Raw genomic sequence first — 19,072 nt, 5'->3', positions numbered from 1 at the left:
ATGACAACTTCTAGGTCTGAGTAAAAAACTCTATTTACTTATTTGGCTTTGAATAAAAAACATAGTGAGGTTGTTTGTTTAGAAAAATTTCATTTGAAAACTTAATAAACTTTCAGACTACCAAGCTAAAGGACAGGAGTATCACCCTCTACAGGATATTTAAGTATTGAGTATCTAAGAGCATTATTAATGTTTACATTACTATGTATCAGAAAACCAAATGTTTTCACTGATTAAATCCCTGTTCCCCATCTTTGTTTTGCACTTGCCTTCTTCTACGCAGCAGCACTTTTCACATTTATTCATAACTAAGTACATGATGTTCACTTGTGTTGAATGAACAGGGATGTGTATTTGCCTCCCTGTAAAACCATTAAATGAAATTTGTGTCTTTCCTTCACATGCCAAGTGAATCCGCCCTTGTTCAGCTGTGACTGTGTTATGTGTTACCTCTTCCCACTGGTTTTTCTGATGTCTTTACCTAGAACTCCATGTGGAGAGGCAGCCACACTCATGTCATGATACTCCACTTAAAGAGTTTTCCCTCTGTGCTTTATCATGTTCTCTGCTGAGTTGTTCTTTTGATGTGTAACTTATAGGCACTTAAGAGAAAAGTAGGAAGCCCCCAGCTGCTACTGGTTTCATCATTTGCTGTGAACCAGTACTGGAAAAATGATCTCTGATTGCTACAATACAGGAGTACTATAAATATTTGCACAGCATCCTTATGTAGGTCATTTTGGGAGCTCATCTGCATACAGCTGTGTCTGGAGAAAAGTAATGGTGCTAAAGAAGGAGACAAGCGAGAGCATCAAATGCTGTCACATTCTTGTAGCTAAAACAATTGATATTTGTGAAAGATCTAGTTGTTTAACAAACACATTGGAATATGCAAAATATAGACACAATTTAGTAAGATCTCTCGGAAGGATTTGGTAAAAGTTTTGCCCCAATCATTGAGGCAGGAAAATTAGTGGCTAAGACATAGAAAGGCTGAGGTACTTAGTGGCTGTTTGACATGTTTTTTTTGGATTAGGGTTGCCCTCTAGTCTCCCAGATCCCTAAGCCAAGCATCAGAATACATGGGAGTGAAAGCATGAGCTATAGCAGAGTAAGACAGACTTTGAGAGCACTTAAACCAGTTCAATATGCAGAAGCCTATGGCACTAGATGGGGTGGATCAAAGGGTGCTGAGGGAGCTGTCTGATGCTGTTTCAAAGTCACTCTGTCATCTTCAAACATTGGGAAAGTTCCCTAATGACCAGAAAAAAAGCAAGCACTGCACACATCTACAAAAAGGGGATCCACAAGAGAACTACAAGGCAGTTGGGCTAATGTGGCTAGTACCCTTCCTGGGAAAGTTACAGAGCAAGTCCTCTTGGAAGCAAAGGACAGGAAGGTTATTAAAACAGACAGCATGTGTTTAACCCCAGGCAAATTACTCCATCAGGCTTTCAGCACGATCAACTATAATATCCTTATACTCAAATTAGTAAGACCTGTACTGTGCATGAAAAATAGACTGAACCATCACGCTCAAATGGGTTGTGGTTCATTGTTTCACGTCCAACTGGTGGTATGTTACTATTTGTATCTTTCTGACTAATGATACGCAATGTCTCTGCTAATGATGTGGGCAACGGCATGGAATACACCCTCTGCAAGTCTGTGCGTGATGGCCGCTTGGAGAACAGTAGATACATTGAAGGGCAGGGCCGCTGCTTGCAGGGCCCCTGACAGGTGGGAGGGTGGGCAGGCAGGAACCTCGTCAAGTTGAACAACGGCTAATGCAGAGTTCTATATCTGGCACAGAGTAACTCCATGCACCAGATAGACTGGCCCAAACGCAACTTTGCAGAAAAAGTCCAGGTGAAACATTTCAGCAGTAGGCTGTTGAGATGAAGGATGCCAATAGCAGACCGACCTGTGGTACCTCAAGTGTGGCCAGCAGGTTAGAGAAGGTGATTCTCCTCAATATATTCAGCAGCTGTGAAACCGCATTAGGAATGCAGTGACAAGTTTGGGGCTCGCCGATCCTGGAATGACACTGACATGCTGCATTCAGTCATCCCGAGGGTGGGACAGGGACTCAGAGAGGCCGTGAAAGCTCCATCCATAGGGACGTTCAAAACTGCTGCTCAGGGTCCGGAGCAACCCGGCTGAAAGGGTTCCGTGGAGGGCTATCCTACGGGTGCGTCTTCCAGCCCCTCTCAGTTCGTGCTTTGGGCGAACGAGCAGTCAAAGCTTGAAGGAGCCTCTCTCGCCCTTGTGGGCGGAGGGAAGGAGAGCGGGAGGCAGCACCCTGCGGGGTCGGGCAGCGCATCCCCGCCCGCTCCTCCGGGACGCGGCGGGCGCTCGGGGCGGCGGCGGGGGCGGCGGTGCCTTTAAAGTCCGGGGGGCGGGGCGGGCCCGGCCCGCGGGGGGACCCGCCCGCCCGGAGCATGCGCTGCGCGGGGCGGCGGAGCGGGCGGCACCGCCGCACTCCCCCGGCAGCCGCGGCGGCGGCCACTGAGCCCGGCCCTGGCCGCTGAGCCCGGCCACGGCCATTGAGCGCGGCCACGGCGCTGCCGCCGCCGAGCGGGGCCGTGGTGGCGGCGGCGGCCGCGGAACCCTGAGCGCCCGCCGGGCAGCGCGGCTGCGAGCCGCCCCCCAGCCCGGTCTGCACCCAAGGCGGCGAGCGCGGAGCCGCGGCGGCCATGGGCAACGAGGCGAGCCTGGAAGGAGGCGAAGGGATGGGCGCCTTCCCCGAAGGGGCGGCGGCGGCCGGGGATGGCGGCGGCTCCGCGGCCCCCTTGCAGCGCCTGGTCCCGGCCGGGGTGGAGGCGGACCTGAGCCAGCTGAGCGAGGAGGAGAGGAGGCAGATCGCCGCTGTCATGTCAAGGGCGCAGGGGCTGCCCAGAGGGAACCTCGCCGGCGCGGAGCCGCCTCCCATGCAAAGGCATGCACGGAAAAAAATCTCCTTTCTCCTGCTCCTCCCTTCCCCCCTTCTCCGTCTCCTCTCGGTGGGGCGGGGGGCGAGTCGCAATCCGATCCGGGCCCGCCGCACCGGGAGCCGGCGTTCCATGTTGCCGGCGGAGGGAGGGAAGGGGCGGCTGCACGGGCGCGGGCACCAGGACTGAGCCCGCACTCCCCGGCTTTTCCCACTCCAGTGATCCCTAATAATAACGGCGGTCCTTGGCTGGGGGGCTGCTCCCTCTCTCCTTCCCTCCCCTCTCACCCATCCGGAGCACCGGCAGTTCTGTGTCTGGGGCGCGGAGAGATGTGCAGACGCCGCTCTGGTTTTCCGTGTGCGGGTGTGTGCTTTACGAGGCTGGATGCCCCACAGCTTCCACAGTAGCCAGGGAAGCTCTCCCCAGGGCGGATGGGCTCTGCAAGCGTCTCTGTGTGGAGAGGGATTCTTGTTGAATCTTCCAAAGCTTTTCGGCATAATGCATTTGCTGGCCATTACTCTGCCAATTCGGAACCTCTACAGCTATCGTTTGGCCTCATTAAATAGTCATGGATTGAGGAGGTCTGTTTCATCGCGGTTTCCTTTTTTTTTTATTTTTTTATTTTATTTTATTTTATTTTGGTTTTTTTTTGTTGTTTGAAAGGGGGAGAGGCCAAATAGCAGTTTAAATTGACTTCCACGGCATCCAGTGTTCTGGATAGTGATGGCTTTACCTCTGCGAGGTTGTGCCTTTGCGAAGGCTGAGATGATTTCCTTCCACGTTCTTTCCCTGCCTCCCAGTGAATTCAGTGCCCGACGAGCAACAAGCCGGCTCCCCGCCCGACCCGGGGCCGATTCTCCGTCCCCGGGTACCGCCGCTGTCCGCGGTCCTGAATCTCCATCCCTCCCCGGCCCCGTGTCGCTGTCCGCGGTGCTGAACCTCCTCCTGCCCCGGCCCGTCATCCAGGGCCGGCGCCTCTGTTGCTCTCCGGCTCCGAGGCTGGGTGTGTTGTTTGTCTTGGATGCTGAAAGGAGCCTCCTCGACCGGCTGTTTCACGGTGTATTGACCTCACCCCACATAAAGGCATGATGAGTTTATATAATATCAGGTTTATATAAGTGAATTCTAGAAGAGGAGAGGCAAGGAGGGTGGGGACTAAATTTGTTCTTGGGCAAACTACTGGAGTCACTGGGATTATACCTGAGATGACAGTCTCCATTTTTTAAGACTGGAAGTCAAATCTTCCTATTTCACATCTTCCAGAATTATTAATCAGGCATTACCACTGTGTGTAAAATACAATTTTCCGTTCAATTCAGGACTCTGCCCAGATTCTATGGATGTTAATGAGAAAAAGAAGTATTCTTTAGTTCTCTGAAACTAAGATCAAAATTCCTTTTTGTATAACAGTCTATGAGCAAAGACATAAGTACTTTGAAACTTTATTTTTTCATGCTAATGTTCCAGTAAAATTAAGATTCTTGGAATATTTTAGAATAGGTTAAACTCATTGCAATGTGGATATCTCTGCACTGATAAATGGCTTCTTTCCTATAAACATACTTTGATCTTGTTAGCATATAATCATTTCCCTCTCTATTTAAAGTAAAGGCACTCTAAATTTGTGAGTTACAGCCTTTTACCTTATAGTCAAAGTTGACATTTTGAAACTATAGCAGTTCCCATCATAGAATCTTTGTGCCTATCAAACCGTAATGAAGTTACTAGTTGTCTCTGCTCTTGGTTTGTGGCTTTACTTGCTCCTCTTGTGCACCTCTCTTTCTAAGATCTACCAAGAATGTTAGGAATAATTACCAAGAAGCTGATCCAAACCTATGGAGTAAGACTCTTCTAAGGATTAAGGAACACCCTCTTCCAGACTAAAACTGGAACTAGCCTGATGAGACTCAGATTCCTTAGCTTCAAGCTTTTTGTTTTAGTCAGTGTGGCCAAAGAAATCAGATGTGGAAAATGCCTCTCAACTGATGCTCTACAATTGTTCCCAACAGCTTTTTTTTCCTAGCCTGGTTATGCCAGTCCAAATGTAAAGTGACTGAAACAGTGATCAAAAGAGGAATTCTGGCTTCCAGTTCATATAGCTTTGCATTGTGACAGTGTCCTTATTGCAGTGTCTGTTAGGTTTTTTTCATGTTGCTAACATGGATTTTTCCTTTGTGATTTCCATTGTAACATTAGGGACTAATAATTATTTCCTATTCTAAATGCTTTCATTCTTGCTCCCAAAGTAACCCAACTCTTAAAGTGTATAAATTCCTCATGACTGATAGAATCCTGAAGAAACATTTTTTGCGACTACAGACTTTCTAATAGTAAGATATATATGTAACAGGTAACATAGTTGCATCTGTGCCACCTTAAAATAAATGTTCTACCTTCTAGGACTTCTGTAGGCTTTGAGCTTTTAAGATTTATGAATATTAATATAAGCATTTAGATCTAGAGCACCTAAAGTAAACCGCCTAACTCAAATGTACCTTTTAATTTTATTTTTTTTTGAGCATTTTATTAGCTAGGTTCTGGTTAGATGTTTAGGATCTATGGAAATCTTTCTATCCGATTTCAGTTACCTGTCTTCAGAAAACTCATGGTTGGGAAATTTAGCTGAAACATACACAGTCAGTTTGTAAGCAAGTTCCAGTTGTTCTGGCTTCATCGAATGACTCTGTAACTGTGTCAATGTCCACTTGCTGAGGAATCGTTCCATATCTGAAAGGATTAGATGACCAAATGAGTATATGAGCGTTTAATACAGCTGGTTGGTTGGTTGTGGGTTTTTTGTTGTTGTTGTTGTTTGTTTTTTTCCCTGCAGTTCATTAAGTTAGTCACAATAGACAACAACAGTAAAAAAAAAATTACTGCATTTTGATAGGAAATGCTAAGAGGTCTTGCTGACTGTCACACTTCTAAAGTATGTTTATGGTGTATTTTCCAGGAGTAATATATATTATTTTTAATGTCATCACTCTACTGACTAAAAACCCAACAGTTAACCATTGGGGCATGAGTAAGTTTATATATATATTTATATATATATATATATAGTCTGTAGATATGAAAAGATCTAACTATCTTGGAGTTGTGTAGTTATTGTGTTTCTCTTTAAAACTATTTATACTGATGAATGGGAAAAAGATGTGACTTTTTAATAGGTTTTTATATTTTGGAATTCAAGAACTAAACCAATAGTCTTTTTGTTAAATCTCCTCTTACTCCAAAGTAAGCTTTGATTTTGCTGTAATATGTAAATAAGTGGAGATGAGTTCTGTGGAACAAGGCCAAAGTGAGGAGAAACACTGCAGCACAAAGAAAAGCATTGTATGAGGGAGAACTAAATTATTTTGCTTGTTGGGTCTGGTTTGAAGACTTTAATACTATTGTGGGTTTTTCATGACTCAGAAGGTTTTAAAGTTAGAAAATTCTTGTCAAATAAATACAAGATTTATTTTGATGATTCTGATTCTCCAGTTCAATTAAAATTTTTCAATATCAGTCTGTAGTTGGTTGTAAAATAGTTGTAGAAAAGAAGACTTCAACTCCCAGGCACCTTAAACTAAACGAAGCAAGTCCTGGCTTTTGACAGAAGTAACATTTCTCAAGAAGCTTGTCTTTTCAAGCCTTTTTCTTCCACTAGTTAGCCATGCTCTGTCTCCATTGCTTAGAAACATTGTTATGTACAAAGACAGGACAAGTATGGTCTTCAGAATACACCAGCAGCCTTGCAGAGTCACCTGGGTTTATTTCCTAGATTCGTGGTTTTTAATGTCATTTCAGATCCTGATATCTGATCAAGTGGAAATTTATGGAGCACATTATTTTGATAAAAATGAAAGCTGGGGAACTCTGTTCCAGGAGGGATCCACACTTACTTTTTCCTGCTAATGTCCAAGTTGAATTTCTAAAATCAGTTTTAGGGGAGGGTTTTTATGTTTGTTTTTTTTTCCCCTTGTCACTCTTATCATTGTTGAATGAAGCCTTCCAACAGCTTGAACACTTGCAAACATGACTGTTGGAAGTGTACCAGCCTGCTGCTAACAGACTAGTTGAAATGATGTCATGTGGTGAGCAGTGTCTCTTCAGATAAACCTGTAGTGCTAATCTAAATAACAAGAAACAGAACTGCAGGTAGACCTACCTAGTTGCTAATGAGAGTATAAAATTGCTCTTTTAACAAGCAAAAATGCCAAATATTTGAAAGAATTAGATTATCATGAGGCTTTTGAACTATCCTCTTTATGAGTAATGGGTTAATCAATGTTTGCTGACGCCAATGGAAAAACACCTACTCACTTCAGTGGGTTGCACATTAAAGTTGTAAACTTTGAAGTATTATGGCCAATAATTTTACAAGAACAGGAAAGGGTAAATGAAGTTAATGAAGGCTGGAAATAGTTTGTCCTTAACAAGGATTTCATGTGGAAATTTTTAATTAACAGAAAAACTCAGGCACATGATTACGAGAAATCCCGTGTTGTGACAATTACGTGCACAAAAATGTCTACTTGGCTTTGTCCTTTTGTATTACCATTGCTGGGCATGTCATGGAATCTCTAAATATTAATCAGAAAAGATAGTAAACCCATCGTGACATTAACAGTGTAAAATACACTTTTCAGTGTTGCTGCTATATATAATTCTGCAGACTTCTGACAAAACTTTTAAACAACATTGGGCATTTATTTATTTATTTGTTAGTCAAGGAATACAGTTAAATGTAATGAGCAATTGTTTACTTTGCTCATGAATGCCCAAGAAAAAATGTCATGTCTGGAAAAACAAGATCACAGTTGACTGGTTCTCTCAAAGTGGAAACTGAAAATTTTATATTTGCAACACTTCTGTGACACTGAAGAGAACACCGTATCTTCCAGCAGAAGCTCAGTGATAGCACTGAATAGAATATTTTATTACCTCCCTGAGCATTAGCAGTGAATACAATATTATTTCCCCCAGCTGCAGCCAAGTATAGCAACAAGTAGAATACTGTGCCACATATGAAGACATGGTCTTGATTTTGGTTCCTACATTCTTAATTTTCTCCCGTATAAACATGCAGCAAAATATTATTGTAAGGATTTTTCCAAATTCTCTAATGTAATGAGAGATTTTTCTTTTTAATGTTGGGCATTTAATGCTGCAAAAGGTTGGGATGATGCTGAGAGGAAGTTGTACAGTAGTTCTATTTGCAAGGAAAAAAAGGCTTCAGGGCTAATTCTGTGAACTGACCCCTATTTATCTGATGGAAAATTCTAATCTTTGAGGGGATGGGTGACAAAAAAAAATACTTTAGAAAGAAGCATGTACTCCTTAACATACCTGGATTTTATGAGTTTAAATCCCTGCTGCATATTGAATTGTAAATATATCCAAATTTTGTACAAGTGGCCAGATCACAAGTACACAATGCATTGTGCAATGTTTTTCTTCTATGGCTGTGCTTTGATCTGGTAATTTTCTGACACTACTGTCCCTTTCAGGCTTCTCTCTCTTTCTGTGTTTGTATCCCAAGGGATAGTGTGGAGAGTTACTCATTTGGATATAAGTATAATAGGAAGTTGTAGCTTTGAGTTCTTCAGATTTCTGAAGAAAAATTATCTGGTTGAATGATGTTGTTGTATTAGATTGTTTTCTAAATAATAAATCAATCTGTGACTGAATACTTGTATAAGCTTTCAAGAAACAATAATTATTATTTAAATACTTTTTACATGCACTTGCTATAAGCGTTGGTCTTGGAAACACTGAAGCACCTGAGAAACTTCATAGCATTACCAGAACACTTCCAGGGTCACTGATACATCTTATTTTATTTCATTTTTCTAGAATTCTGCATTATTTTAATTTTATTACGTTTTCTATCTGCAGGCATCCTGAGCCTGATACAAGCCACCGTCCCAGACAACCAGGTAAGCCTCCAGATCCAGGACCATCAGGTTTAAGTAAAAGCAGAACAGTAGATGTGCTGAAGACAGAACAACGGGCACCTGGACGGAGCCCTTCTACTCTTAGTCTACGGGAATCAAAGTCCAGGACTGATTTTAAAGAAGATCAGAAGCCAAGTATGATGCCCAGTTTTCTCTCAGAAGCCAATCCACTGAGTGCAGTCACTTCAGTTGTGAACAAATTCAATCCTTTTGATTTGATATCAGATTCAGATGCAGCTCATGAAGAAGCCAGTAGGAAACAAAAAGTAACCCCAAAAGAGCAAGGTAAACCCGAGGAGCAGAGGGGCCCTGCGAAACATCCAACTCAACCACAGTCTCCAAAGCCAGCTGTTCAACAACAAGGACCTGTCAGACCTACCCCCCAGCAAACTGAGTCTTCCAAACCAGTGCCTCAGCAGCAGCCTGGGGAACCAAAGCAAGTTCAGAAACCAGGCCATGGCCACCCAGCAGATGCTAAGCAAGAGCAAGCGAAACAACCGCCCCAGCCACGAGGACCACAAAAATCTCAGCCACAACAGTCAGAACCAACGAAGCCTGTTCAACAACAAACTTCTGGAAAACCTTCACCAGGCCAAACAAAACCCTCCCCACAGCAACCAGACAGCACTAGAATGACGTCCCAAGCACCACCTCCCACAAAACCCCCATCACAGCAGCCAGGACCTGTAAAACATCCATCTCAGCAGCCGTCACGACAAGGAGGTCCTGCAAAGCCATCATCCCAGCAAGCAGGGCCTCCAAAACAGCCTTCTCAGCAACCTGGACCCGAAAAGCCATCTGCTCAGCAAACGGGACCTGCAAAACAGCCACCCCAACCTGGATCTGGGAAGCCACCTCCACAGCAAACAGGGCCTGTAAAACAAGTGCCACCACAGGCAGGGTCTACAAAACCACCTTCTCAGACTGCAGGGGCCACAAAGCCCCCGGCACAGCAACCAGGACCTACAAAACCACCTGGCCAGCAACCAGGGCCAGACAAACCCCCGCAGCAAAAGCCAGCTGGTGGCAGCCAACCCCCTGAGTCCGCCCCAAAGAAAACCTTCTGCCCTCTTTGCACAACCACCGAGCTGCTGCTGCACACTCCAGAAAAGGCCAACTACAACACGTGCACCCAGTGTCACACTGTAGTCTGCAGCCTGTGTGGATTCAATCCTAACCCTCATATCACAGAGGTGAGTAGTTTTTAAACTGATATTCACTACCAGAGCAAAAAGTTAAGTTTACTTTTGTTATGCTGAAACATCAGATGTGTTACAATGTATCATCATGTTAACTTAATGAGTTCAGAGAAAAAATTCATGCTATTCTGGGAAGCTGCTTAAGAGTCAAATGGGATGAAATTGGAGGAAAAGAAAAAAAAAGAAGGTAATGGTTCTCTGGTTTTATAGATTTAGAAATGTCTTCTCATTTCTTCATACAAAAAGAGGAGAAACCCCATGTGACTTTTGTCTCATTTTGGTTGATTTTAAGCACCTGCTGTCTGTGTTTATAATCTCACCACAATACTCATGCACTAGTATATTTATAATTAAATAAAATTTGCAAATCTAAGAACTAACTAAGCGGAAAAAAAAGTAAAAATCAGTCTTCATAGCTCCAGCATGTGATTTAGAAAAGGATGTGGGGTAGATTTACTGTGTCAGTGTTCATTAACTGAAAGCCTGAGTCGTAAGTTTTGACTTGATGATACTTGGGTTATTTTGTTCTTGTGGGATGCTAAGAAAGAGATCTCTGTGAACTGTTAACCTAGGTCACCATTCTTGCTGTAATTATATAACATAAAAATGGAATAGAAAGCAATATTAGGACTTCAAATGAATTTATTTCAATCTGATGTTTGCGGTAGCTTGATTTATTGTTTATACATATCCTTTGCTTGCTCTGCATGGGAATAAGGCTTCATGTGACTATCTGTTCTCTTCTTACTGCTTGAACATCTTCTTGTACATCCTGATACGCTAATTTTAAATCTGAAGTGTAATTTGAGTTTGTTTTCAGTACCAACACTTTTACCAATTTATAGGAATTCACACATAGCAGACCCGGCACCAAAGAAAAACAAATGATAAATAGCAAGAAGTGATGTTTGGAAAACTTGTTTTTGTCTTGTTTTGCTTTTAGTTTAGCTAATCTGAGATGCTCATAGGAAGAAGTATGGACTGTTACTGTATTTTGAACCCGATAGATAGTATCTGTATGTTTAAAATTGAATCAAAGAATTGCTGAGGCAGGAAAGGTCCTCTGGTATCATGTAGTTCAACCTTCTGCTCAAAGCAGTGTCACCTAAAGCAAGTTTAGCCAGTTTTGAATATCTTCAAGGATGGAGACTTGACAGCCTCTCTGGGCGACCTGTTTACTCAATACCACAATGATTTAAGAACACTGCTAGCAGTTGGGTTTCTTTCCAGTGCACATGTTTATTTGTGGATACTGGTAACAAACAACAGACTTTTTGTATCCATCAAGTATAATATTTATTGATTTGTTGTTAGAATTGCAAATTTAAACCTGAAAGACTAATTGCAGTAACCACTGGTAGCACATGTCTTGGTTTAGGAGAGTACTGTTGTGTTTGAATTTAGGAAATCAAGGATTGAGATAGCTGGCATTAAAGCCTGGACTGGAAAAGGAGTGACTTGAACATCCATGTCATTCTAGACTGTTTGTGGTATAAAAAAGACGTATTTATATATAACAGACAAGAAATGTGATGCATTGATGTTAAAGAGGAACTTTTGTAATAAAACTTTACCTTCAAGTTCTGACAGAATGTTTTTAGACCAAAATTTCTTACATTTATTTGTGAGTGCTGAGTTGTTCATTTCCGTAGTGTGCTCCTGGAGCGCCTTGGAGCCCCAGGTTTGTCTTCCTTTAAAAGCTTCAGATTTCCCATGGAAATGGTCAGCAATTTTGGTATATTCAAATGAAATGGATTTTGAGAGAGAGTTTACGTAAGATTTCCAAATGTTTGAAAATTCTGTGAATAACTACTAGTTTTTGAAGTGGGTACTCTGTAAGTGTGAAATTCAGGACTTTTAGACAATAAATACAGCTGCATTTAAGACTAACTGATTACATACATATGTAAAAGCAGATTTGAATTTCATATTACACATTGAAATAAACACAGGATATGCATTTATTTCATGATGAAATCATTTCAGTAAATGAAGGTATTGGACATCTAATTTATTCAGCTATTAGTTCCAATCTCCCGACTCCCACTCAGGCTTTTCTCATTTGCTCAGCTTTGCACCACCAGCTGTCTTGCTGAAACTTCATTGTGGGTGTCCTGCTCCAGTCTGTGACAAAAATCACATCTGACTTTATTACTGAATATTGCTATCAAAGTAATAAAACCTACTCTGGCACATACAAAAAATTGACTTATTTCAGCTGCCATGGTTCCCACTTGAGTTATTATCAAACTTCCCTTCCAGTTTCTCTTTTCTTTCAGTATTTAGATTATTAACCAAAGTTTCTGAGTCCTTCTTTACACTAGTTTACACATTTCTTCCTGTCTATCAGGAAAATCATGGTTTGACTCGGCTGTCAGTTTTCTCTATTATAGTGCAAGTTTTTTCTTTTGGCTTCTCATATTTTACGTTCTCCTAAAGTGTTATTGACCAGAAATCTCTGTTTTACCCATGCACTTACTGACTTTAGTCTCATACTTTGACTTTCCCTGCTGTTCTTTTTGCCAGGTTTCATGATTCTGGAATCCTGTGTTGTACCTTTCCCATGTTCTTTGTAGCCACTATTTTTATTGCTTATGTTAAACACACTACTGATTGGGAAGCAATAATTTCAAGTTGGATGCTGGAAGTGAAAGGCATTTATTTAAAAAAGAATTTATATGACTTTTGTTCTCTAAAATTTTTCCCCATACAGTTACTTGAATTACCTTCTTAAGATACTCTTCTTACAAGTTTCTTACATGGTAGGTCAGTCTCTAAAACTAATAGAGTGAATCACCTTTCCAATACAGATCTTTCTAAATTTCTATATTCTGTATTTCTTGCTGATTCTGGAAAGAATACAGCAGGTTTTACAAACCCGCTTAGGAAGTATATTGCATGCCTTGTAAAACCATTATAAAAAGTGCAGATTTAAAAATAAAATAATTCTATTCATTTAAACCTCTATTTAAAATGCAGCAGTACATTCACTCTGTCTGTTTTAAGTCACTAGAGAGAACTGTGTAACCAAGAGCAGAAAGTGATACCTGTATTGCCACAAGGTCAGACCCCTTGAACTATTTCTCTGAACCTTCTGACCTTGCAGTCCTCTTGGGGAGGAAAAATAGTTGATATCTTGGTTTCATACAGCTGTCTAGAGAGAAAACACACCATACATAATGTGTTCAGTAACATATGTCTCTCTAATCTGTCTAGGTAGTCACACTCCACTCATCACCATGGCACATGACTGCCTAGCAACAGTTGCATAAAGTAATGGAAAAAATTATATAAACAGGTTTGATTACTAGTACTCTATTCCATTTTCCTTTCATATACATCAGAACCTTGTAACAGATGTGTATTTTATTATGTAGTGATTAATTTTTCTCCTTTTTTACCATTTTGTTTTCCCAAAACCACTCCTATGAGGCATTAGCAACAGAAACCAGCACTTCCCAAAAAAGAGTCAGCACCCTAGAACATTTGAATTAGGAGTAGGCTTCCTCAAATTGAGCAAAGACAACTTGAGGAACTACCCTATTTGTTAAACACTTATGTGTAGTTTTTTGATAAAGCAGGGCAAAAAGGATGAACTGCTATAGTTAAATCTAAATGATATGCCCAATACTGGAGTAAATTTTTATTAGTGTGAACTAGCTATTGGAAGATAAATACAACACAGACTGAGCAAAGGTTTAAAGTGTAATAATAAAGTCATTACATTCTTTATGATGGGCTTTTGTAAAGTTGATGATCAAGTAGAGTGTTAGAGCTGTTAATACTGGAAACTTGGCTGTATGTGGGCTGTGGATGCCTGTCTCCTAGGTAGTTTTTGAGAAAGGATTATTCTACTTGAACTTTATCTGCATTAGTCCATATTTCGCATTAGTCCATTTTTCATTGTTCCACTGAACATTTTCAGTGTTCTTTTAGGAGACCATTTAAAATTAGTCTCATTTTATACTTAGATACTTCCTGAAAATTGCACATTCAGATAATGTGAAGCCGTGTATATTGATGTAAGATTTGCTTACTTGCCAAAAGCTCTTCTGGATGGAGGCAAAGTGAATTCTAAAAAGTATTTTATTATTTCTGACTATTTTTCAAACAATGTATCCGCATCAAAGTTGACATAATCCTAATGGAAAAAAGAGGAGGGATAAAAAAACCCAAACAGTTGACTCTCCCAAAGTGGAGTGTATAGTTCCTGATCAAGGAAAATTTGACTGGATTTGCACATTTACTTTTCAATTCAATGTGAAAGGGATTTGTTTTAATCCAATCTGAAATATTATATTTTTGTGAGTTTTATAATTTTTGGTGGGGGAGGGGATTTGTATTTTTTTAACATTTTTGGTAGAACTAGAAATTTTCCGTATCAATTGCTCTATACACTACAGCCCTGGGTTGTTTTTTTTTTTTGCTTTCTTTCTGCCTCTGTTTTTATTTACTATCATATCACAACCTTCGGTTTAATATAATTTTTTTGGTTCAAATCTTTATAATGAATGTTGGTATTTATATTTGTTTTTAATAATGTCCTGCATCTCCAAGTATCTTAAACAGTAGCAAATAACTTGGGCATGAAGTATTATCAGTAACTAAAGAGAATTTACAGTCAGAAATGTATTAATTTTCTTCAGTTATTATCATTATTATTAGCTTGTACATGGAGAACAATATATAACAATTGAAAATAAGAAAGATGACTAATTCTTGTGGTGAATCCAGATAAGTCTTGCTTATACTTACAAAAAATTAATAGAAATGACACTATAACATCTTTTTTGATTACATGACAGTAAAGGAAGCTCTTGATTGAATTGAAATATTCCCTGTGGTTTGTAGTCCAGACCCTGCTGTATTGTAGTAGTGCATAAGAACTAGAATGCAACATAGTCTGGATATGACATATAAACAAGAATAAAACTTCCATCACTGTGGGTAGTGACATGCCACAAAGTCTTAAGCTTTTTAATACCAGGAAAAAAACTTTGAAACTGTACACTCTATGTAAACTTAGACTTGGGAAGGGTTATTCAGGGTTATATGAGTAATGAAGAACAAAGTAGAAAAAAAATTAAGGACCTGAGTCTGATTATCAGCTCTTATACTCCTCATAAGTTGTGTAGAAATGAGTTTAAAAAGCCCCAACAAAACCCAAGTCTTCTTTAACTTTCTAAAAGTATTACTTTAGATATCAAATCTTACAGTGCTGAAGTAAAGCTAGATGTGTTTTGTAAAAGCGGATGGACTTTAGACTGGGTTCAAACAGAACAGAGAGCAGACTCAAACCTTTTTTAGTTGTCATTTAAAAATGATCAAGGTTTGAAATATTTCTGTGTGAAATATTTTCTTTGGTACAAAGAGTTCTTGGGGTGTTCCAGTTTTACTAACACTGTTATTTCTGTGCAAATGGGGATCATTCACAATTTTTGTGATGAAATGAAGTTAGTATAGTTCCTATAGTTCTGCCTCTAGCCAAACTGCCACACAGGCATTTGGGAAAATTGTAAAGATCCTCAAATAGAAGGGTTATGGAAATACAGGGTACTTTTTCTCTCTGTGGAATATCCTTAAACAAACTCCCACATTGTTTCTGTCTTAGAGGAAGACTATGTGCCTACATTTCTGCTTTACATTAAGGATTAGATGTGGTAATAGCAATGATGCCCTGTGTTTGGTTTTTTTTTTGAGGGGGGGGTGTAGTTTGTGGTTTTTTAATTTTTTTTTTTTTTATTATTTTCCCTTTTATGAAAGGGGCAGATAGAAAGAGGCAAACCCCCTCTGCACGGGGAATAATTTCTCAATATTTTCATTGGACAATATTCTACAATATGTTGGAGTGTTTTCTCATTAGTCCAGGAAACTGTCCTGTCCAGTTTTTAACACGAGTAAATAATAAATTAATCTGCATAGCTAAAGATGTCAGCTGCAGTCAGCCATCTGCGCCAGTATTGCTGTTGCTTGGCAACTGTAATTTACTACTATGTGAGGCCATGTGATGTGGAGATGCTGTTTGCTGGGTAGTCACTGGGCGGGCAGCCTGGCCCAGCCCTGCTCCGACCAGACAGCTTAATCCCTTCTCAAATCCCAGCAATATTCACTCAGATGTGCTGTGTGGAACAGATGAACTTTGTTAACCTTTTCCTTGCTGCTCTCTTCATTTGCACTTAGATTTTTTGTTAAACATTCACATGTTGCTGGTATATTAAGTCTTGATGAAGTTAATGAAAGCAATGAGCATTTGTTGCAGTGCTGCATGATGCAGAGCATCGAGCTGTCTTTAAAAGGCTTTTCCCTTGTCCTATATGTGGGGCAGCTTAATCACACCCTTGGCTATAAAAACTAACTTTCAGATATTCTGAGATACTGACATTCAAAAAAATAATAATAAAAAAAAGTCAAAAGATTATGTTCACTATTCTGCTTTATGATTCTAATTATGTAAGCTATAAAATAATAGTTCCCTAAATATTCATAGTTCATATGCAAACTATAGCTGTTTGTATTGGTAGTTTAAGGAGAGTAGTGGAGTATGTTTTAAAGTTGTGATAACTGCAGAACACAATTCATCCGGTAGTGTTTAGTAGGTTTAGAATAGCTAAGTAGCATTTAAGAATAGTTTTTAATATGTCTATTCTAAAAGTTTGCTCCAGCTTTGGTTCAGCACCAAGCTACAGTGCTTGTAACCATTGCTGTGGTTTGTGAAATGGATACCCCCGAGACCATGCTGTTGACTAGAACCGAGTCTCATGTTTGGGAGCATCTTAAGTCAGTGTTCCCTGATAAACTCATCTGATATCTGAAAGGAAGGTAAATATGTATTTTGTAGCAATGGTCTATTTGTCTCAAATGAGGATCAATTTCATACTGTGTACAGTAATTAAATGTTTGTTTCGGTGTAATTACTTTGAATAGCTGAGATCTTATTTGTGAAAAGCTGGTGTGGAAGGAAAACTTTGTCTCCAGAATTGCCCAGGCCTCTTTAGAAGATCTTTTTCTGTTGTATGTTAACATACTAATTAAGTTTATTTTGTGATAGTTGTTCTTTTTTGTTCATAACAGGATTTTCTGATGTAGTTTCTTGTTTCTTAGAGTATTCTACCACTCTGCACAAAGCTGCATAAAATCCTGTGCTTGAGCACTTTATTTTTTTATGTTTCTCTTATCATCTTGGCAAAAATGTCTACTAAGAGCCAAATTTGGATTCCTCACTCCTCCCTGAAATTGTCAGGAACCAAATAAGCTGCTGTGTTTTCAGACTAGAAACTGATTTTGTCGATAAAGCTTTGAAGCTGAGCAGTGTCAGCAAAGTCCATTTAAATATCTGTGGCAATCTAAAGGCTTTATAAATCTTTACATTTCTGTGGTGATGTAAAGGGTTGTTAATATTTTATGCATATCTTTAAGTTCCTTTTTATAGCACCAAATGACTGGTCTAAATGAGAATGGGACCCATTGCCTTAGAGTGTGTCTCTGATCTGCAAAAGGACTGTTAAAATGGCTTATGAGAGCTACATTCATGTTGTGTGCCAGTAATTTTTGTATGAAATATGCTCCATCTGCAAGCCAAAATTTATTTCTTATGTAGACCTGGAATCTTAGAATCAAGATGGATTCTCTTCCTCCCCTACATCATCTGCAGGAATAGAAATGGAGTATATCAGTCGATGCACTTGCTCTCTGACAGTTTTCCTATTGGCTTTGATGGGTTTCTGCAGTTAGAACAAATCTGAACCCTTTTGAAGAAAGGAATAGGCACTGAATGGCCTTCAGTTGTGTTGGCTTTGTTTGGGATAGGGAGAAGAATGGAATTGGAGCTCATATTTGTTATTGGTGTCAACTATTAGCTTGTCTTTCTTTGTGCATTCATAATCTATGGAATATGGTGCTATAATTTTTCTTCAAATAATTCTCCATTGATGTTGTTACTAAAATACTGAGTAAATTCATTTGGTGCTCCCAACTCCAGTTGCAGAACTGCTGCCCAGGAACACCTTTAAGGCTAGAGAAACATTTCGTTTTTCGTTATCTACAGCAGCATTTTTTTAGTTATCTACAGCAGCAATAATGAGTAAAAGCATCTTATTTAACAGAAGTCTGCTCCTGTTAAAACTTGCAGAAAACCTCTGTAATTGCAGGTGAGTCTTTGCTAGAAAACTGTATCAAGTAGCACACTTTATTTTGAACTCCTGCAGTTCCAATCACAGGCCTATAGTTTGTGCAGTTTTGTATTTGTTTAAAGATGATGTGTGTAATCCGTAATGACTTGAGGGTTTTGGCACTTAATTCCTCCCACTAAAATGCATGGGAGGAATTTTATGTTTAAACCAGAAAGATTTAAAAAATAATACAATGAAGTAAAACTTCCTACATTTTCCATTTTGAAGTTCAGCTGTAGGAGTAACAAATTCATTTTGGTTTTAAAGGCTTCAGTTTCATACCAAGGATGCACATATATGTGTATGTGTATATATATATATATATACATATATATATATATATACACATACATATAGGAAAAAATAGTGGCTGAGGGTTAAGGTTTAGACTTCAATTAGGTAGCAGCATCAGACTGCACCAGCTACATGTTGAAGACAAACCTAAATGCTTATAAATGAAATTGGAATCTGGATGCCTTAAACATAAGGATCATTCAAACATTTGGTAGCCCCACCCAACCCTACAGGTACTTCATTTGAGGCCTTACAGGTGTTGTAATGACTTAAATTTAGATTTCCTGGAAGCTGACTGAGAGCAGGTAGGCACCTGTTACTGCCATGGTTTCACATCAACAAGAAGAAAGAAGAGTGAATCGTGATGGAAAGTGCACTGTTCAAATATCTGTAGAAGTTCTGTGGATTGGAGAAAAAGCCATTCCTTGCTTAGGCCCATTAAAAAGCTCCTCACAGGATCCTGTCTTTCTCCACTGTTGAAGGGAGTTCATCTCCCTAATATAAGAAATCTTTGCCATAGCCAGACAACTGTCACAACC

The 19,072-nt window shown here is 39.9% G+C and overlaps 1 protein-coding gene across 11 annotated transcripts in view; it reads left to right on the top strand.

Moving 5' to 3' along the window:
- Nucleotides 1–2,536: 2,536 nt before the first annotated feature.
- Nucleotides 2,537–19,072, top strand: part of PCLO (piccolo presynaptic cytomatrix protein) — a 340,916-nt gene continuing 324,380 nt past the window's right edge. For 6 of the 11 annotated variants that reach the window (XM_039388718.1, XM_027711469.2, XM_027711472.2 and 3 more), the window contains exons 1-2: nucleotides 2,538–2,938; nucleotides 8,814–10,065. In XM_039388718.1, the coding sequence (XP_039244652.1) occupies nucleotides 2,697–2,938; nucleotides 8,814–10,065 (1,494 nt within the window). In that variant the 5' untranslated portion in view covers nucleotides 2,538–2,696. Of the gene's footprint in view, nucleotides 2,939–8,813; nucleotides 10,066–19,072 lie in introns of all 11 variants that reach the window. The other 5 variants (XM_027711470.2, XM_027711468.2, XM_027711467.2 and 2 more) reach the window with 2 other exon arrangements.

Source organism: Pipra filicauda, unplaced genomic scaffold (assembly GCF_003945595.2).
Source record: "Pipra filicauda isolate LSUMZ 115617 unplaced genomic scaffold, ASM394559v2 scaffold101_size5749837_pilon, whole genome shotgun sequence".
NCBI classification, from domain to species: Eukaryota; Metazoa; Chordata; class Aves; order Passeriformes; family Pipridae; genus Pipra; species Pipra filicauda.
This window is presented reverse-complemented; position numbering and strand designations above follow the sequence as displayed.